General features: G+C 43.8%; 1 protein-coding gene across 2 annotated transcripts in view; it reads left to right on the forward strand.

Moving 5' to 3' along the window:
• Positions 1 to 16,944, forward strand: part of PLXNA1 (plexin A1) — a 507,337-nt gene that overhangs the window by 372,539 nt on the left and 117,854 nt on the right. For both annotated transcript variants that reach the window (XM_085624414.1, XM_085624415.1), the window contains exon 10: positions 16,295 to 16,391. In XM_085624414.1, coding sequence (XP_085480540.1) covers positions 16,295 to 16,391 — 97 coding nt within the window. The remainder of the gene's footprint in view (positions 1 to 16,294; positions 16,392 to 16,944) is intronic.

A 16,944-nucleotide genomic window follows, 5' to 3' on the forward strand; every position in this document is an offset into this window, starting at 1 on the left:
TGCATGCGGTTTTCGGGGCAGGAAGTTTTGCAAACCTGAGAAAACGCCATTGGAGGCAGCCTGTGATGCTCATGGGGATGACGTGATGGACATACGTGAAGGGGTGGCCAGCATAAAAACAAACCTACATCCGTGTCACAGAGTCACACTAATATCTTGAAGGGGTCATTCTCACTCGGGCCACCCATCAACCCCACAAACGCAGAGCATTCAGAAAGTGCGGGAATTGTTAAAAACCGATAGTGTACTTGAATAAATAAGGAGTTTCTAATTTGCTGCTAATTGAACTAACACAAAAAAAACCTTGAAGAATCGAATCGGCCTTGGGTTGGCCTTTGAGTAGGATTCCACACCCCTGTGCCTTTTTGCAAATCTTTTGGGCCCTTGCCCCAGTGGAACTTCCCACTCTCCCTTCATATCCCACAGAACGACTGTTGCGATGGACATGTGTCTGTATACTCGCCCTCAATCCCTTAGGAGTTAATTTGCAATAGCATTGCTCTTCAAATTGGAGTCTCCGGACATTACTCGTAACAGAAAATGAAGAGATAAGTGCATTCCGGACTGGCCATTCTGGCTCTTCCCCGATGGGCTGTAGGTTGTGGTGCTGCGTTCGAAGTAGAATGGGCTGCCATGATGCGACCCCACCCAAGCACGCCCCTTTGGATCCACGCTAGTTGCGGCTTCCTGTAGTGGGTCGCCGACTGGAAGATTTTTTGCTTTGAATAAATGTAATGTGTATATATAGGTGTGCTTAGAATAAATGTAACATATGTATGTGTGTATATATATATATTACCTACTGGCGGTCGCCAGTAGGTAGTTATAGTTAGGACCCCTTTTCCATAGGAAAACCTCAACATTCTATTTTGAATAACTTTGGCGCCGGTCGACGAATCCTCGCGAATTTCTCAAAATAGGTGGGGCGCTACGCTCCGCTCCTACCCTGAAAGTCTCGGGGGGATTCGTCAAGCGGGGGCTGAGATAAAAGGGGGGTCCCAAAACGCGTTTTTCCCATGCATTTTTCCATAGGACCTTTAGAACGAGCTACAGCCCGAACGGCTGAACAGAATTACTAGAAATTTGGCAGAGAGGTAGTCCTCAGGTCAAGGAAGTGCCTTTTGTAGGTTTGGTGTAAATCTGTTCAGTAGATCCTGAGAAAATAGCCTTTAAATCAATATATATATCTGTGGAAGCTTACGGTGCGCTTACCGTAAGCTTACCGTAAGCTTACCGTACGCGTACGGTGGCGGCGCGAGCGCGATTCTGATTGGCTGTTAGATCTTGGTAAACATTCGAATCGGTCGAAACCAGGAAGCGGCGGCCGCCATTTTCTCTCTCGAACTGTCAGGGGGGTGAATAAAAAAGGTGGATAATGTGAAAAGGGGGCAGGCTCGACAGTTCCTGACCCCCTAGCCTTGGTCAGGGGGTCCCAGAAGGACCCTCAAGGGCAAAAATAAAAAAAAATTATTTTTCGAAAAATCGCCGTATGCGCGTAAAAAAAATTTTGCGAAAAGGGAAGCTTAAAAAAAAATAAAAAAAATTGTGAGGTAAGGTTGGCTCTTATAAGAGCCGTTGGGTTCATACAGGGATGGAGGAAAGAAAGAATGGGAGTATTATGAGCGTCTACAAACATGCTGGTCTATCTTATTGTTAATAAGGGGAAGACTGACCTCCCCAAAAACAATAAGACCACCACATTTTGTACACCTCATTTCAACACTCGCAAATCGAGGGTTGATGTCCAAAGGAAAAGAAGAAGGTGATGCTCCAACAACAGAGGAAGGGCTCAGCTGAGCTGCCGATGATGTACTCGGCTGAGCATCTGAGGCTGGGCTCTGGTGACTTACTGAAGAGTTTTCTCCAGTATGTCGAGCAAAGGTCCTTGGGTGTTTGTCCTGAAGGTGTCTCATCATAGAGTGATTTCCAAAGGAATATTTCCTACTTGGATTTCCTCTTGATAAAACACGATCACAAAGTATGCAAGTGACCTTTGGAGCATTGACCTTTTTCTCCCCCTCTGGAAAAGTGAAATACTCCCATACAAAAGAAGTCTTTTGTTTCCTCCTTCTCTGGATCATGGTGGTGCTGCTGGCCTCACTCTCAGAAGAGCTCTGCTGTTCTGCCATTGTATCCCAATGTCAATCCAGCTCCTGCTCCTAGAGAATCACAAGCAGAAATGAGGGGAATGGGTGTGGTGTGGGAAGAATCTGGAACTGAAAGTAGTATCAACCAATGAAAAGTGTTCTTTCAAGCAGTAAAGAGGGGAATGGGTGTGGTGTGGGAAGTTTCTGGAAGTGAAAGTAATTTCAACCAATAAAAAGTGTTCTTTGTAAGTCACATGGCCTACCGTGCGCGCACGTGACGCTTACGGTGCGCTTACGCAGCGCTTACGTCACTTTCGCGCATGCGCATTACACGCCCCTGCGTAACCGCGACGTTGCTTCCGGGTGTACGCGTACGGCACGCACGTATCACGTATCGCGCATGCGCATTACACGCCCCTGCATAACCGCGACGTTGCTTCCGGGTATACGCGTACGGCACGCACGTATCACGTAGGCGCGCTGCACTAATTACGTCCAGAGCGCGTAGCGTCAGCTTACCGTACGCGTATTTTACAAGCGCGTAGCGTCAGCTTACCGTACGCGCACGGAAAAAAATGCATAAAAAAAACCTTTCGATAATGCAGGATATAGTACATAAATTATTAAAAAAAGGCTTACAAAAAATGGAAAAAAAAAAAATTGCATTAAATAAAAATAAAAATATAAAATCGAAATAAAAAACCACTATCCACATTGACCCCACCCCCTGTGCTTTTGGTGGCGTTAAGTGGGCGCGCACGCCACGAATGGCGTAAAGTAACTTAGCATTTAAAAAACCGTACAAATTCACTGAAAAAACCATAGGTTTCACACACGTTATAGTTAGGAATTAGCATTTAAAAAACCTTGCAAATTCACTGAAAAAACCATAGGTTTCACACATGTTATAGTTAGCGGAAATTTTACTGATAAAAAACCAGTGAAATTCCCCCGTTATAGTTAGTGCAGGCAACTATAACTCACGCGACCGCAATCTTCTGCTGATGACATATGTGTCTTTATGAAAAAAAAATATTTGTAATATATGTATAGCTAAAAATGTATGGAAGAAGACATGGGCAAATAAGTGTCTAAATACAGTATTAGCATCAGCAGAGGATTGCGGTCGCGTGAGTTATAGTTGCCTGCACTAACTATAACGGGGGAATTTCACTGGTTTTTTATCAGTAAAATTTCCGCTAACTATAACATGTGTGAAACCTATGGTTTTTTCAGTGAATATATATATATATATATATATTCACTTAAAAAACCATAGGTTTCACACGTTATAGTTAGGTGGATATTTCACTCGTAAAAAACCAATGAAATTCCCCCGTTATAGTTAGTTCAGATAACTATAACTCGCGCACCCGCAATCCTCTGCTCATGACGTCACATATTACATCATTCATGACCTGGTCAGTGGCATCACTCATGACATGGTCAGTGGCATCACTCATGACATCATCCTTGTGATAGAGTGGCGGTCGCGCGAGTTATAGTTATCTCAACTAACTATAACAGGGGAATTTCATTGGTTTTTTACGAGTGAAATATCCACCTAACTAGAAGATGTGTGAAACCTATGGTTTTTTAAGTGAATTTTCAAGGTTTTTTAAATGCTAATTCCTAACTATAACGTGTGTGAAACCTATGTTTTTTTCAGTGAATTTGTACGTTTTTTTAAATGCTAAGTTATGTATGTATTTTTTTAAATATATTTATTTTTCAATAAACTACGTATTAAATTTTAAAAAAAAAATTTTAAATGGTTTTTCACCGTGCGCGCACGGTGCACGCAACCCCGCGATTTAAAAAAAAAAAAAAAAGATTTAATGTTTTTTTCTGCCTTCGGGGTCCTTCAGGGTCCCCCTGACCAAGGCTAGGGGGGTCAGGAACTCTCTACCCTGCCCCCTTTTCACATTCGCCACCTTCCTTTTCCACTCTCGCACTGAAAACAAACAAAATGGCGGCCGACACTTACTGATTTCGACCGATTCGAACGTTGACCGACATGTAACAACCAATCAGAATTACGCTCGCGCACGTTAGGGTGCGCGCACGGTGCGTGACTATAGATATATATGTGCTTTTAAATGCAATTTTCTCAGGAACTACTGAACAGATTGACTCCATATATGCAAAAGGCACATCCCTGACCTGAGGACTACCTCTCTGCCAAATTTCAAGTAATTCTGTTAAGCCGTTCGCGCTGTACCTTCGACTAAAGGTCCTATGGGAAAATGCATGGGGAAAACGCGTTTTGGGACCCCCCTTTTTTCTCGGCCCCCGCTTGACGAATCGCCCTGAGACTTTCAGGGTAGGAGCTGATAACTATAACTTGCGCGGCCGCCACTCTATCACAAGGATGATGTCATCAGTGATGTCATGAGTGATGCCACTGACCATGTCATGAGTGATGTAATATGTGACTTTATCAGCAGTGGTCTGGGGTCGCGCGAGTTATAGTTATCTGAACTAACTATAACGGGGGAATTTCATTTTTTTAAATGTAATATCCACCTAACTATAACATGTGTGAAACCTATGGTTTTTTAAGTGAATATATATATATATATATATATATATATATATATATATATATATATATAAATACATTCTTTTCTGTTGAAAAACCGAAATGTACTTATCAGTACCCAGTAAGCTGCCAATGACCACCCTCATAACACAGCACATAGTCTTGTTCAGAGCACCCTCTTGTATTTTCTCATGTTTGATACAGCGCCTGCGCTCCTGCAGCGCAGATCTGTAACTCGGGTAGAGATGAACTTGCTCAAGATCGATGCCCACTGGTAGAGCTGGTAACTGGCAGCTCCCAGCTTCAAATCCATTGATTGAACTGCTGTGCATCGAATTACTTCCGACCAGATGAAAAACAGCGAATCGGCTGGATAGTTTGTCGTGCTATTGTATTCCAGCCCGCACCAGCGTTGGATTGTTAGCATCCGCAGCGCGTCCCCAACTACTCACTGCCGACCATTCTGCGTTCTGTACTGTTATTGAATAATCAATAGCAAAGCACATATAAAGAAATTCAGGGAGGCATTGACTAGAACATAAAGAGACAAAAAAGAACATATTTTCCCTAATCAATGGAAGCCAGAACGAGAGGGAGATTGCACACAAAGTGCCATAACGAGCTCTATTTGTAAAGTTTTCCTTGACAATGCGACGCTGCCGCCGCCTCCTCTCGGATGGGTGATCGCCCGCCAGGCAGACAGACGCGTGCTGCCACCTCACGCCATGTTGGTGGGGCAGCAGGTCTGAGGTCATGGGCTTATGTATTGTAGATCACTGCAAACAGTTGCCCGTCCAGTTGGGTCAATGGAAGCAAACCTGTTAGGCTGTCAAATGAAGGCCAAACGTTTGGGACGATGGTGTCGCGATGACTTGGACGTTGGCGACGAGCCTTGCCAGATATACGGGGTACCGGAACACGTGGTACTCTTCTGCTTATTTAGGATTGAGTGTTTGTCAGCCGTAACTTGTGTATGAATTCTTTGAGGGCATATCGGAAACGCATCCTATGCTGTACCGAAACATTGATGGGCAGATGGGGGTTAAGATGGCGGAGCATGCTCATAATGCATCGGTCTAGGGTGCTTGGCTGAGTAATTATAAACTTGTGACCTTTGTTAGCGAATATATTGGCTGTTATTCCTTCCAATTTATCGAGAGCGGCTATGCAGTTGAGTCCAGAAAAAACCTGACCTCCTGGGTCTCTAACGAGGCCGAATAGAAAGCAACCCTGGCCTTCCGAAAGGCTGCTACTCTATATATGCCGGGTCTGGTGGCTCAGTGGACTAATACATCCACTGCAGGGGCCTTTGTTCGACCTCATGGTCACAGGTTCAAATTCTGGCTGGTCCACTCAGCCTTTCATCCATCTGAGGTCCATAAAATGAGTACCATTGAGTTGGGTAACGATAAACATCTGTTATTCAGCACCAAGATGCCTTCGGGTGAACAAGCGCTTTACAAATACACGTGATGTTATATACTGCCCCACATCCCGCTAACAAGGTCTGTTGGCCAACCATCCACCACCTGTCGTCACAGGTGACTTAAAACACCACCGCCATGCTCATCATACCACTAAAGCTGATGAACAAGAGCCAGGGTCAGCTGTAGGGGGCGCTCAAACACAGCCGACCCATAGGTCAAGACTCGCTCAGAGGTAACAGGAAGGGAACTCGTAGAGTGTTTAATATTTATACCATTATCTTGTCCATGTGGCTGTGGGCGGAGCTTAAGGCTATTGAATGCACCCAGGTTCCTGAACAGTTCTCCTGCTAATTTGGTGCCTTACCTTGCAAAGCGTGGGGGAGGGCTTAACACACAAGGGCGGGGCACAAAGTTAATGTCATGCCTTCTACTGACATTACAAATACAGACTGGTGTTAGGATCAACACCTCAGTGCCACCAGATAGAATATTTTAGCAAAGCAGCCTCGTGATTTCCAAAGGTGGTGGTCTGGGATACAAGCCTCCAGGGGACACGTGAGGTGTGGTGTGTGATAAAAGCAGATTTTATATATCAGCTCATCTGTTGTACATTTAAAGATTGAAAGTGCTTGTCATGACTGTATTTTGGAGCCCGTCCTTATGAGACACGAGCAATTCAGACATCTGTCCCACGTCTGGCCCTTGCTTGTCCTGCCCATGTCTAAAATACAGAAGAAAGCGACCAGACTCTTAAGGGAAATGTTTGGGCAATACACCCGACTGCTACGGGGACACTGACGTCAAGCAAATGGCCGACTCCCCTATACAAGTGATATCATAATTGGGGTATAAGGAATGCTGAGGTTTTTTTTTTGTGTGCAGAATTGGGGTTAGTATGGGTCTGTTTAGGAATACCCTGTCATTCGAAAGGTTATCTGCGTAGAATGACGAAGGATCAGGCTGGCACCAAACAAGGGCACAGGATTCCGCGATGAGTGTTTCAGCAGCTGGTCCAGTGACCCTCCCACTGCACAACACAAGTTCTCTTTGTTTTTATATTTTGTTTAATATTTACGATTTTAATTCTGTTAGAATGGTCAATATCTGTGTATTTTCGATAGATATAAACCTACATACTTATAAAGGTGTGGAACATCCAATTATATGGATATGTAAATATATGCATTGAAAATATCAGGTACATTGTATGTAAAATTGAATATTATGGTTAACTTTTGTTCTGAATGGAGGGTGTAGGCTTGGTTGAGAGAACTAGATCTGTCGGGTACAAAAAAATAATGCATAGTCGATTTGAAGTGTTTTCCTACATTATGGTGAGAGATCCCTTTATATACTAGGTACACCGAACCCCTTAACTATAATGGGCGTTCTTGGCTGCGGTTGGCGGAGCTGTAGTATTCCACAATCTGCCGTCTATATGTTTTGGGGCGGACTTTAGACTTTCCCTATACCTTCTTTTCAAAAGGAGCCAATGTATAAGGCTCTAAAGCTCACGTGGGCCCGCGTTGGTCTTCTGCTGGCTGCACGCACCGCCCCCTGCAGCTCTCGCTGCACCACAGGGATATAAGGGACTAAATCATCGACCCACTTCCATTTGGAGTAACTCTTTCGCTATAATTCCATAGGTGGACTCCACTTTGCCCTGCTATTTTATGGTCCTAGACTTTCACATGGTCGCCAACATTCCGGGGACATAAGGCAACAAATTAGTACAATTGTCAATATTTGTATAATAATGTGACAGCCATTCCTGGCTTGGCTCTTAAAGCACCAGTAAAGTACACTAAACAAACTAGAATAAAAAAATATTCTAAAGTGCCAACCCGATCAACTGTGATCCTTTGATAACGAAGTGTTAAATGCTAAAAATTTCACTGCAGAACTTGATAAAGGTTGTTTGGGATTTGCGAGGCGCTTGTTGTTCACGTCACCGTTACTATCTTGTGAAACCACAGCTATCGGGCGATGGATGGGTCTTGGCACTTGTCCACGACTACTATCCAATGGTACCTAAATTCAATGCAAACAGGAAGACGCTGATTCGCTCCCTTCGATACAGATGAAAGTCCTTAGAAACACCTGCCCGACCTTTGTTGCGAGAGCAACATTTGACCGCAATGAGGTTATTTTGAATGGTTTGATGTGTCGTGTTTTGATCCTGACCTTGCATGTTGAAGAGCTCCCCAGTCGTGTTCAGCATTAGATCTCTCCTTCTCAGCTGCCGGATTATAAGCAGTTAGGTCCCTCCCTCCATCCTCAAGCGACTGATCGAGGCACCCGGCCGCTAGATGTGAATACCGTCTTCGGACAGCTACAGGCTGGGTTGTGTTGAGAAGATGCCGGGGTCCCAAATGAGACGTGTCGGAGAACAAATTGGAAATGCCAGTTTCACTTAGGGCGCCACGCTCGGCTCATCACAGCTAAATCTTGCTTCTGTTTCTTTCTTTCGTCTTTTACTTTTCTCATGCAGATGGATGGTCTTGAATTGTCTGCCTATTGCTCTCCCGCAAGGTTACAGCCTTAGTCGACACAACACAATGTCATCTTACAACGGGACCAAAGATTGCTCAAAGGGCTCCATTTGAACTTCTAAAACCCACTGGAACATAGTCTAATACCCTGAGATTTCTTGTTGAAGGTCCAGTATTCAGCAGTCTTCCCTCATCTTTGTTTGGATGCCCTGTGAAGAGCTTTGGACCAAAGCATCACACAAGCACTTCAGGCCTATGCAGCGTCATTGTGCTGGTTGAGGGTCTTATGCCCTTCTGCAAGGCCTTTCTTACCGAGCGCCTACAGTTCACTTTCCTTTGTCTCAAGAGTTGAAATTATTGCCCAGTATGAACATTTTTAATATGCTCTGGTGAGAGGGGGTGAATCACGTTTATTTAGTTACGGCGCATCCATTTGTGCTTCATCTTGCATCAGAGCTTGGAAGGCTCTTCTAGAATAGCATTCTTGCATTTGCTCCGTTGGCTGCATAAAATCCTAGAAATTATCGGACCCAAAACACCCCATAGATCTTGCGTTATAAATGTGATTAGTTTACGAAACCATGGATCCAGCTTTCTTTGAACTACGTTCGAAGTGCCCAGCTGTATGCCAAGAACTGAAGGGTCAGTGCCCCCCAGAAGGGAAGTTTAGCCCACCGGTTTAAGAGTTTTGCCATGTGAGATTTTGGAGGCTGACCTTTCAACTTACTCCTCCTCTACTTGGCATCCTCTTCTCTCTGGGGAAGAGTGTCTTCATAATAACCACAAGAACAGTGCCATGCCTAGAGTGTGACCACAGCCTACACTGTTATCAGAGCGACTATGGGACGACATCTCAACACGCGGGAAAAAAAACCTAACCCGTAGAAGATCTTTTCATTAAATGTCAGAGGTGTTTTGCATTGCAGAAAAACGACAAAAATACTTAATTTGACCGCAAAGCGCATAGATCGCTCTCATGCAAGAAACGTACCTTTGAAACAGATAAAGTAAATAGAGTGGATGGGTATGGTAGTTGCTATACTGACGACCATGAACGGCATCTCAGTCGAGCAATAGTAACACAGTATACTGTGGTGTTGTGATCCCCTTCCATAATCAATTAATCTTAAAAGATTAACCTGGAAGGATCCATTTGGCCGCTGTGTATTTGTCAAGATGAAGGTAGCTAATGACGTGCTGATCATTGGATCAGGATACGCACCCAAATTTTCAATAGTCCCTTTTTACAAAACCATTGATCTGCCTGCTGATGGAATTCAGCAAAACCAGACATGGAATAATTGGGGACTGGAACTTCTCTCTTGCCCCCAGGAACAGGGCCCCCTGAGAGAAATAATTATTCCAAAAAGGCATTATTAGATGATGTTGTACAAAACCAAGCATTCATAGATACTTGGTGTCTTCTACCGCAAAAAGAGAGATGACACCTTTCTCTTGGGTGTCCATTGGGCGAGCTCTAGAGGGGTTTACTTTCTGACCTCAGGCTTGCTATATTCCAAGATCCCGAATTATGAAATCCTAGACCAAGGAAGTCAATTTTATTTTTGTTAATTGAAACCATAAGTTTACTCATCAGAAAAGAAGAATTAAAGTTCACAGAAAATTAAAACAATAACCTCTTTCAGGGGGCCAATATCATCCCGTATTATCTTGTTCACATTGCATCTTGCAATATCTTTAATAAAACCGAAAATACAGTGCAAATGTGACTGCACAATTTGCGTTTAAAGAGCAAGAGTGGCATAAAAGAGAAACCGTGAAAGGGTTAACTCATTTCTAGGCAACAGTATCACCCTTCTCCTCTTCTTCCATTTCCCGTCCATAATACCAGATATAAAGTGCAGATATGACCAGACAAAATTTGCTAAAACTGGAAGAAAAAGATATCGAGCTAAAAAACATTTTCTCAACAGCCATCGTACTGTAACATCTGCAATTAACATTTTATCTGACAATGACGTGTCCCTAAAACCGGATATGTAGTGCAAACATGACAGCGCAAGGTGCGCTAAAAGTGCAAGAGTAGCGTAAAAAAAACAGGGAAAGGGTAAACTCATTCTGGACAGCAGTATTTCCCCATGTTCCCTTGCTCCACGTTGTTGCCTATTGTCTTCAGGGCTGGACTGGCCGTAGCGGGCACAGGGCATTTCCACAGTGGGCCAGAGGGTGTGGGCTGGTTTTGCGCCCGTGGGGGCCGGTTTTGCAGCAGTGCTGCAAAATCGGCCCCCTGTAACAAAAGCGGGAGCGGTGCTTCTGGGGGAGCAGCAATCTGCCAGGGCTGGTTGCTGTTCCCAGTCCGGCCCAGATTGCCACTTCCATAATGCCAGATATATAGTGCAGGTGTAACAAAAACAAAATTTGCTAAAACTGGAAGAGGACATCAAGCTAAAAAAAATACTGCAACATCTGCAAATAACATTTTATCTGACATTGACCTATTTGCTTTTTCAAGCTGGTGCACCTTAGACCAAGAAAATCTGGTCATGCCCATATTACGCTGCACATAGATACAGGGTGCATCATCCCAGCCTGCTCATTTAGAGTCTGAATACTTCTAGACATAAATTATTGGAAGATAAACTATATGACCTCCGTCAGCAATATATTGATTCTGTGGCCATAACGCAGTCCCTTTGGGCCGGTGGTAAAGCTGCCTTGAAAGTCTCCCCAATGAGAGAAAGTGCCCTAGCTTGCAAAAACGGCACTTTAAGACTGACCGCTTGAGTAGTCAAATAGGTTCCTCACACAGAAATAAAAATCCCATCCCACGAAGGAATGAAGGCACCACCCGATCAAGGAAAAAATGGCCCTAGGCTCTTTGTACACAGACAAAGCAGAATAAGCGATATACGTACTGTGCTACTGCTGCTATGAACAGTACGAGAAAGTGGGCATACTAATGGCTTTCCATATGATACAGAGGTATTCCCAAACGGCACTTCATGCCTTCTGTGATGAGAATGGCACCCTTCTTCTGACACACGCAGGATATTGTCAACACTTTGGAAAACTTGGGATGTCCGTATCACAGCTGATCATCGAATGGAGGAAAACTATGCTTGATGGTGAAATTTTCATTCAGGAAATTAGAGAGGCAATATCTGTTCTTCCCAGTAACAAATCACCTGGGAAAGATGGATACTCGGGGGAATTTTACAAAATTGCGAGCAGTGAAATCATTCCAATGCTCCACATCGGCTTTTAAGGACGCCCAAGACATGGGACGGTTCCACTCTTTCGGTCATAGAGCAATAATAAGGGTGATACCCAAACCAAATAAAAATCACCATCAACCCATTTCAATAATCAAACGTGGACATCCTGGCAAAAATACTGGCCAGCAGATGAAGTAAAGTCATTCCCACACTGATGCACGACCCAAAAGTAGTTTTTGTCCCAGGTAGACATTCGAGACACCATCTCCCAACACTCTCTCATTTATCACGGAGATAAGATTCCCTTGATCCTTCAACCGAGTGGGGTGGGATTATCTATTCAGATCCCTTGACAGGTTGAACATAAGCGGTCGCTTCACATTGAAGGTTCTTCGGCTCTGTTATAGCCCAATAGCACAAGCGACCTGTGGTGGGTTCTTATCTGATTAATTTCTGAAAAACTAGACGGCTGCATCCCTTAAACACCTGGTGTCTCTTCTAGTACTAGACGATTAGCAATGGCCTTAAGACCGACTCCAACCATAACTGGAATTCAGACGTCAGCAGGAGAGGCTAAAGTTCTAGTTTAAGAAGATGACATTAACCAACGATGAAATCTCATCGATTTCGAAGTGTACATCTGTCCCCAAGTCTCTCGACACCACAAGAGAGGCAGTTCAATCATTAGATCATACAACTTTAGATGGGTCACACATAATCTTAAATGCTTGGGAGTCCTGTTGAACGCTGGGCTTGAAGTATGTGGAAGTCGATCATTTCTCATTTACAGCGTTAAATAAAACTTGGCTTCCAAAGTTGGAAGCCATTAAACTTATTGTTCTGGGTCAAGTACAAGCCATCAAACTTACAATGATTGACCCACGTTTCGATTAAGTCCTGAGCACGCTTTGATGGTTCCCTGGGACGGGTTAACATCAATTGATCGTGAGGTTAAGCACTTCCTGTGGGATGGAGTCAGACCAAGAGTTCATCTTGGGTTCACATGACTTCAGGGGGTCTTGGACTCCGCATATTGAAACATGTGATACGCCGAACACGTATAGTGCATCACTTATCTTTTAAATGCCTCGACAAAAAACATTGGCTAGGAACTCAGCTGCACCCTCTGACCTCATCATCTATATAAATACATTAATATATAGAACAATCCGAGAGGACCCGTAGCAGGTCTCTAGAACACCCTGAACTCGGAATTATATTCCAGTTCTATACTAAAAGCCCAGCGTAGCCACTGGCAAGCCAACCTCTGGCGGACATGCGCAGATGCCGACTAGCCAGAAATGAAGGAGCTACAAGATGAGGGAATGAAGATTCGAAGTTAACATGTGTGCTAGATGAAGCAAGATGTAAGAAATGGTATGGGAAGTCATGCAAATGAGAGAGAAGCTGACTTCACGCCACTGTGTTATATAAATAGTTCACTTTGAACCTTGCCGCACACTTGTTTTAGTCCTATTTAGGCGCCTACAATTCTTTGTAAAACATTGTTTGAAGTAACAACGTCCGTCCAACATCTACTCAGAATAGAGACTGCCAACATTTCCACCTTCAAAAAAACACCCCCTACTAAAAGGACAGACTATTTTATATTCTTATTTCCAGCCAAACTCACTCCCAACATACTGTGAGTCTGGAGATTATATGCCCTATACCCAGCCTTGGATATTCGGTGGCAACTCCTGAGCAGCGGGTTTAGATGCTTGTAGACATTTGAGTTGCGGAGATTGTCAGTATTTTTTAGTAGATTCATTTAAAGTCAAGTGTTTGCCTGCTTTCCTCAGCTGCTAATATTATAGAGAAAGGATGTTTATATAGAGCTGCAAGTGTGCAGAATTCTTCGTATTGTTGAATTAGGAGAAAATGTCTGACTTGCGATACCTTTTACTGGGTCTTCTTTTTCTAAGCCTGTCCTCTTTAAACCATCATTTTTTAGGATTTGATTACCATTGGAAAGTCTCTCCAAGGCTGATCATTGCTCGAGAATGGATATCGCCAAACCCTCCAAATGTGATGGATTGGTGGCTCTTGGTCCAACAGACACATGATATGGAACAGGCACTGGCTAAGTCAAGAGGCATACGCTCAGTTGTTAAATGTAATAAAATATGGGGGTCTTGGCTTTAGATAGCCTCTTGGAAACTCTAGGATACTTAATGTGGTGTAAATAAGAGGGTGAGGTTCTAGAATATATCTCGGTACTGATCTCTTCCTATGTGCTCCTAGTTTTATACCTTATCTGTGATATAATTTTTTTATATTGGCGGTATGCGGCATTGATACTGTTATGATGTATTTGATTGTACTATGTATTACCTAATCATTGACAAATAAAAAAAAATTTAAAAAAAAGGAAAGTCTCTCCCTCATCACAACTTTCGAAAGTTTGAATTTGATTTTTTTATACTGTCTATATGTTTTTATCTGGACACTCTTGATGACACCCGTTTCCAGTTCCGACTTCCTACACCACTGCCCAGCTGAACTTCCTGCTGGCTCTCCTCTCCTCTCTCTGGCTTCATAATCCTGTCATTCCGATGTCCTGTTAGATGCTCAGTCGCCCACCTCCGGCGCTAATCTTCAGTTGACCCATCTTACACTGCTGAGTAGCAGCAGTTCATTGTTATGACCCGACGTGACAGCACAACTGTCGCCAGACCATTATGTGAGCATTATTAGGAAAGGGCTTCGGCTCTGCCCACGTGTTGGGAGCCAGGAGTACATGTTTCGCTTGGACAGAAGTTGTGTGCTTCCACAAAGAAGTGCTTTCCTTTCTCACAGATGTGATTATGTTGTTTATCCAGTTGCCTGGGCGTGAAATTTCAGGGACGCACACATGACATTGTAATGCTATTAAAGTGTCTTAGATAACTAAACAATGTGTTGTTTTTCCCTGGCAGATGGGAGGAGAGCAGTCCATAACTTACAAGGATTTTTAGGTCTGGCTTAGTAGTGCAACTTTCACTTGACCTTTTAACCTACACCAATATCATTCTACAGTTCTTTGCTTCCACACAAATATATATTTATTCCTGTGGTATTTACTTGTAATGCTTCTCATTACAGTACAACATTCTTTGAATGCCAGACCTGTTGACATTGCCAATGCTTGTTATTCTTCAGCCAGCAGAAAAGGCACTTAGAAGCTAAGATCCAATGCGACTGACTCTGGAGGTAACCCCAGAGAGGAAGCAAAAGCTTGTCTCAGAACCTCAGCCATGTTCCCCGCTCTGCCCATCATGGCTTTGAGTCCATTAAGGGGCGAAGAGATAACTGGTTCCTAGCCTCCGTGGCTGTGGTCATGGCCGCTGCGGCTCCCAAACCAACTAGAGAGGGCACTGGATTCTCCCTCATATCACTCATTGCGTGTCTGTCTTTCTCAAGAGAAGCGAGAGGGGGATTTCTCCGAAAGAGGTCACTACGTGTCAGGGAAAGTTCTGACTGTCTCTCCTGTTTCCCTATTGATTGACCCTCCGGCCCCGCGGAGCACCCACCGCATGAGTATTGATCTTACATACCATACTAAGGTTTGAGTGAGGAGGGGCAGCCAAATCTTCTCCTCCCCACTCCTTCAGTGACATATTGGGGTCTTAAAGGTGCTTTTCAGTTTGAGGAAAATGCTCCAATCAACTAATGACTATCTTATTTTTTTAAATGCTCTTGTTTTTATCTTTCTAGGGTTCAGAATTGGAAACGTAGGTAGAAACCCTGTTTAGAACCACTGCTAATGGATCTCTGTTGCATTTTGGGTACTGAGATGTCATAGACAGAGCTCCAAAGCGTGGCCTTGAAGTTCTGGAGGTGGTGTTGCAGGCTGCAGGAAAGACTCCTCCTGGTTAAACTACCTGCATACCTCTAAGATCTAGCCACGATTCCATCACTCCCCAAAGGTCTATTGGAAGATCATTCAAAATGGCACCACACACTGACTTCTTTGTTTTGAACAAGATACGTAAAGGAATGGCATTTTTATTTATTTTTGTAAACATCTGGTAATTTTAACCTGTCACCTTATCTGGCGCAGATTATTTTTTGCACTATGATGTAGTTTTTGTCTGAATTTATTGATCATACTAGTCCTCTTGAATCAAAGGTTTTCACCTTCTCTCCAGAAAAGTTAAGACCTTTTGCTAAAATCCTACCTTTTCAGGTATTGTTCAATGTTCTCACTCATTGAAAGTCAGACGGGATGCAAATGTTTCTTTGGGGCGATTGATGGTTGTGGCGGGGGCGTGGGGGGGACTTTTGTCCGATCCTCATCCCTGACAACAGATACACTTTTTATCTATGCTATGTGATACAGACATAAACTGTACAACATGCGCACTGTGCCACATCTAAATTAGCATGGCTGTTAGTTATTTTTATCATGTATTGCACATCTCAGTAATCCAGGTTGTTTAGTTTCGGTACTTGTGGTAGGCACACAGTTGTGCATCTCAGTAAACCCGTTTTGTTTTTTGCCTACTGCATATCAGTGCGCGTGAGTCCTTTTATGCCCGAGTGGTATTCATACATGTGAGTAAGCCCAGTTCTGCCCTTGTCTTTGCAGTACTCATATGACGGTGATGACATCAGCGACCTCCCGGTGAACCTGTCGGTGGTGTGGAATGGGAACTTCGTCATCGACAACCCCCAGAATATCCAAGGTATGTGGTTTGGGTGTTGGTCCTGCGTTGTTCCCTGCACTTCAGCTGAACATGGGTAGCATGTGCACATATCAAGTTGTGGACATGTGCATGTAACATGTGCCTTACTTCTTTAATTTGACGTACTTGAGGTTTGCTACCAGTGCCTGGCATATACAGGATTTGCAGATGGCGCACACGGTAATGCACGCTTTACTCCTTTGCATGCATTAAACACACCCTATGTGCACAGATAACATGTACTTTACCTGTGGCAGAATCCTGCTACCGACACGTACTGCAAGCCTTTATTTCATTCTGCACGCGACGGTAATGTACACCTGAACTCTAGATTAGTGTGTGGAATTAATCTGCTCACACACACCTGCGTATCACGTACTGCACAAAGCATCCTTGACGTGCCACGCTCAACTTTGCTAGCAGGGTTATTTCACAAGCACATTTTGGCGGGACAAATGATTTTCCAACTTCAACAACACAAGCAGTAGGGACCCTGGTGAGAGTGCGCATGCCCAGGACTGTGGGACTGCGCATGTCCTGGACTGTGCTCTCA

The sequence above is a fragment of the Triturus cristatus genome, chromosome 9 (assembly GCF_964204655.1).
Source record: "Triturus cristatus chromosome 9, aTriCri1.1, whole genome shotgun sequence".
Taxonomy (NCBI): Eukaryota; Metazoa; Chordata; class Amphibia; order Caudata; family Salamandridae; genus Triturus; species Triturus cristatus.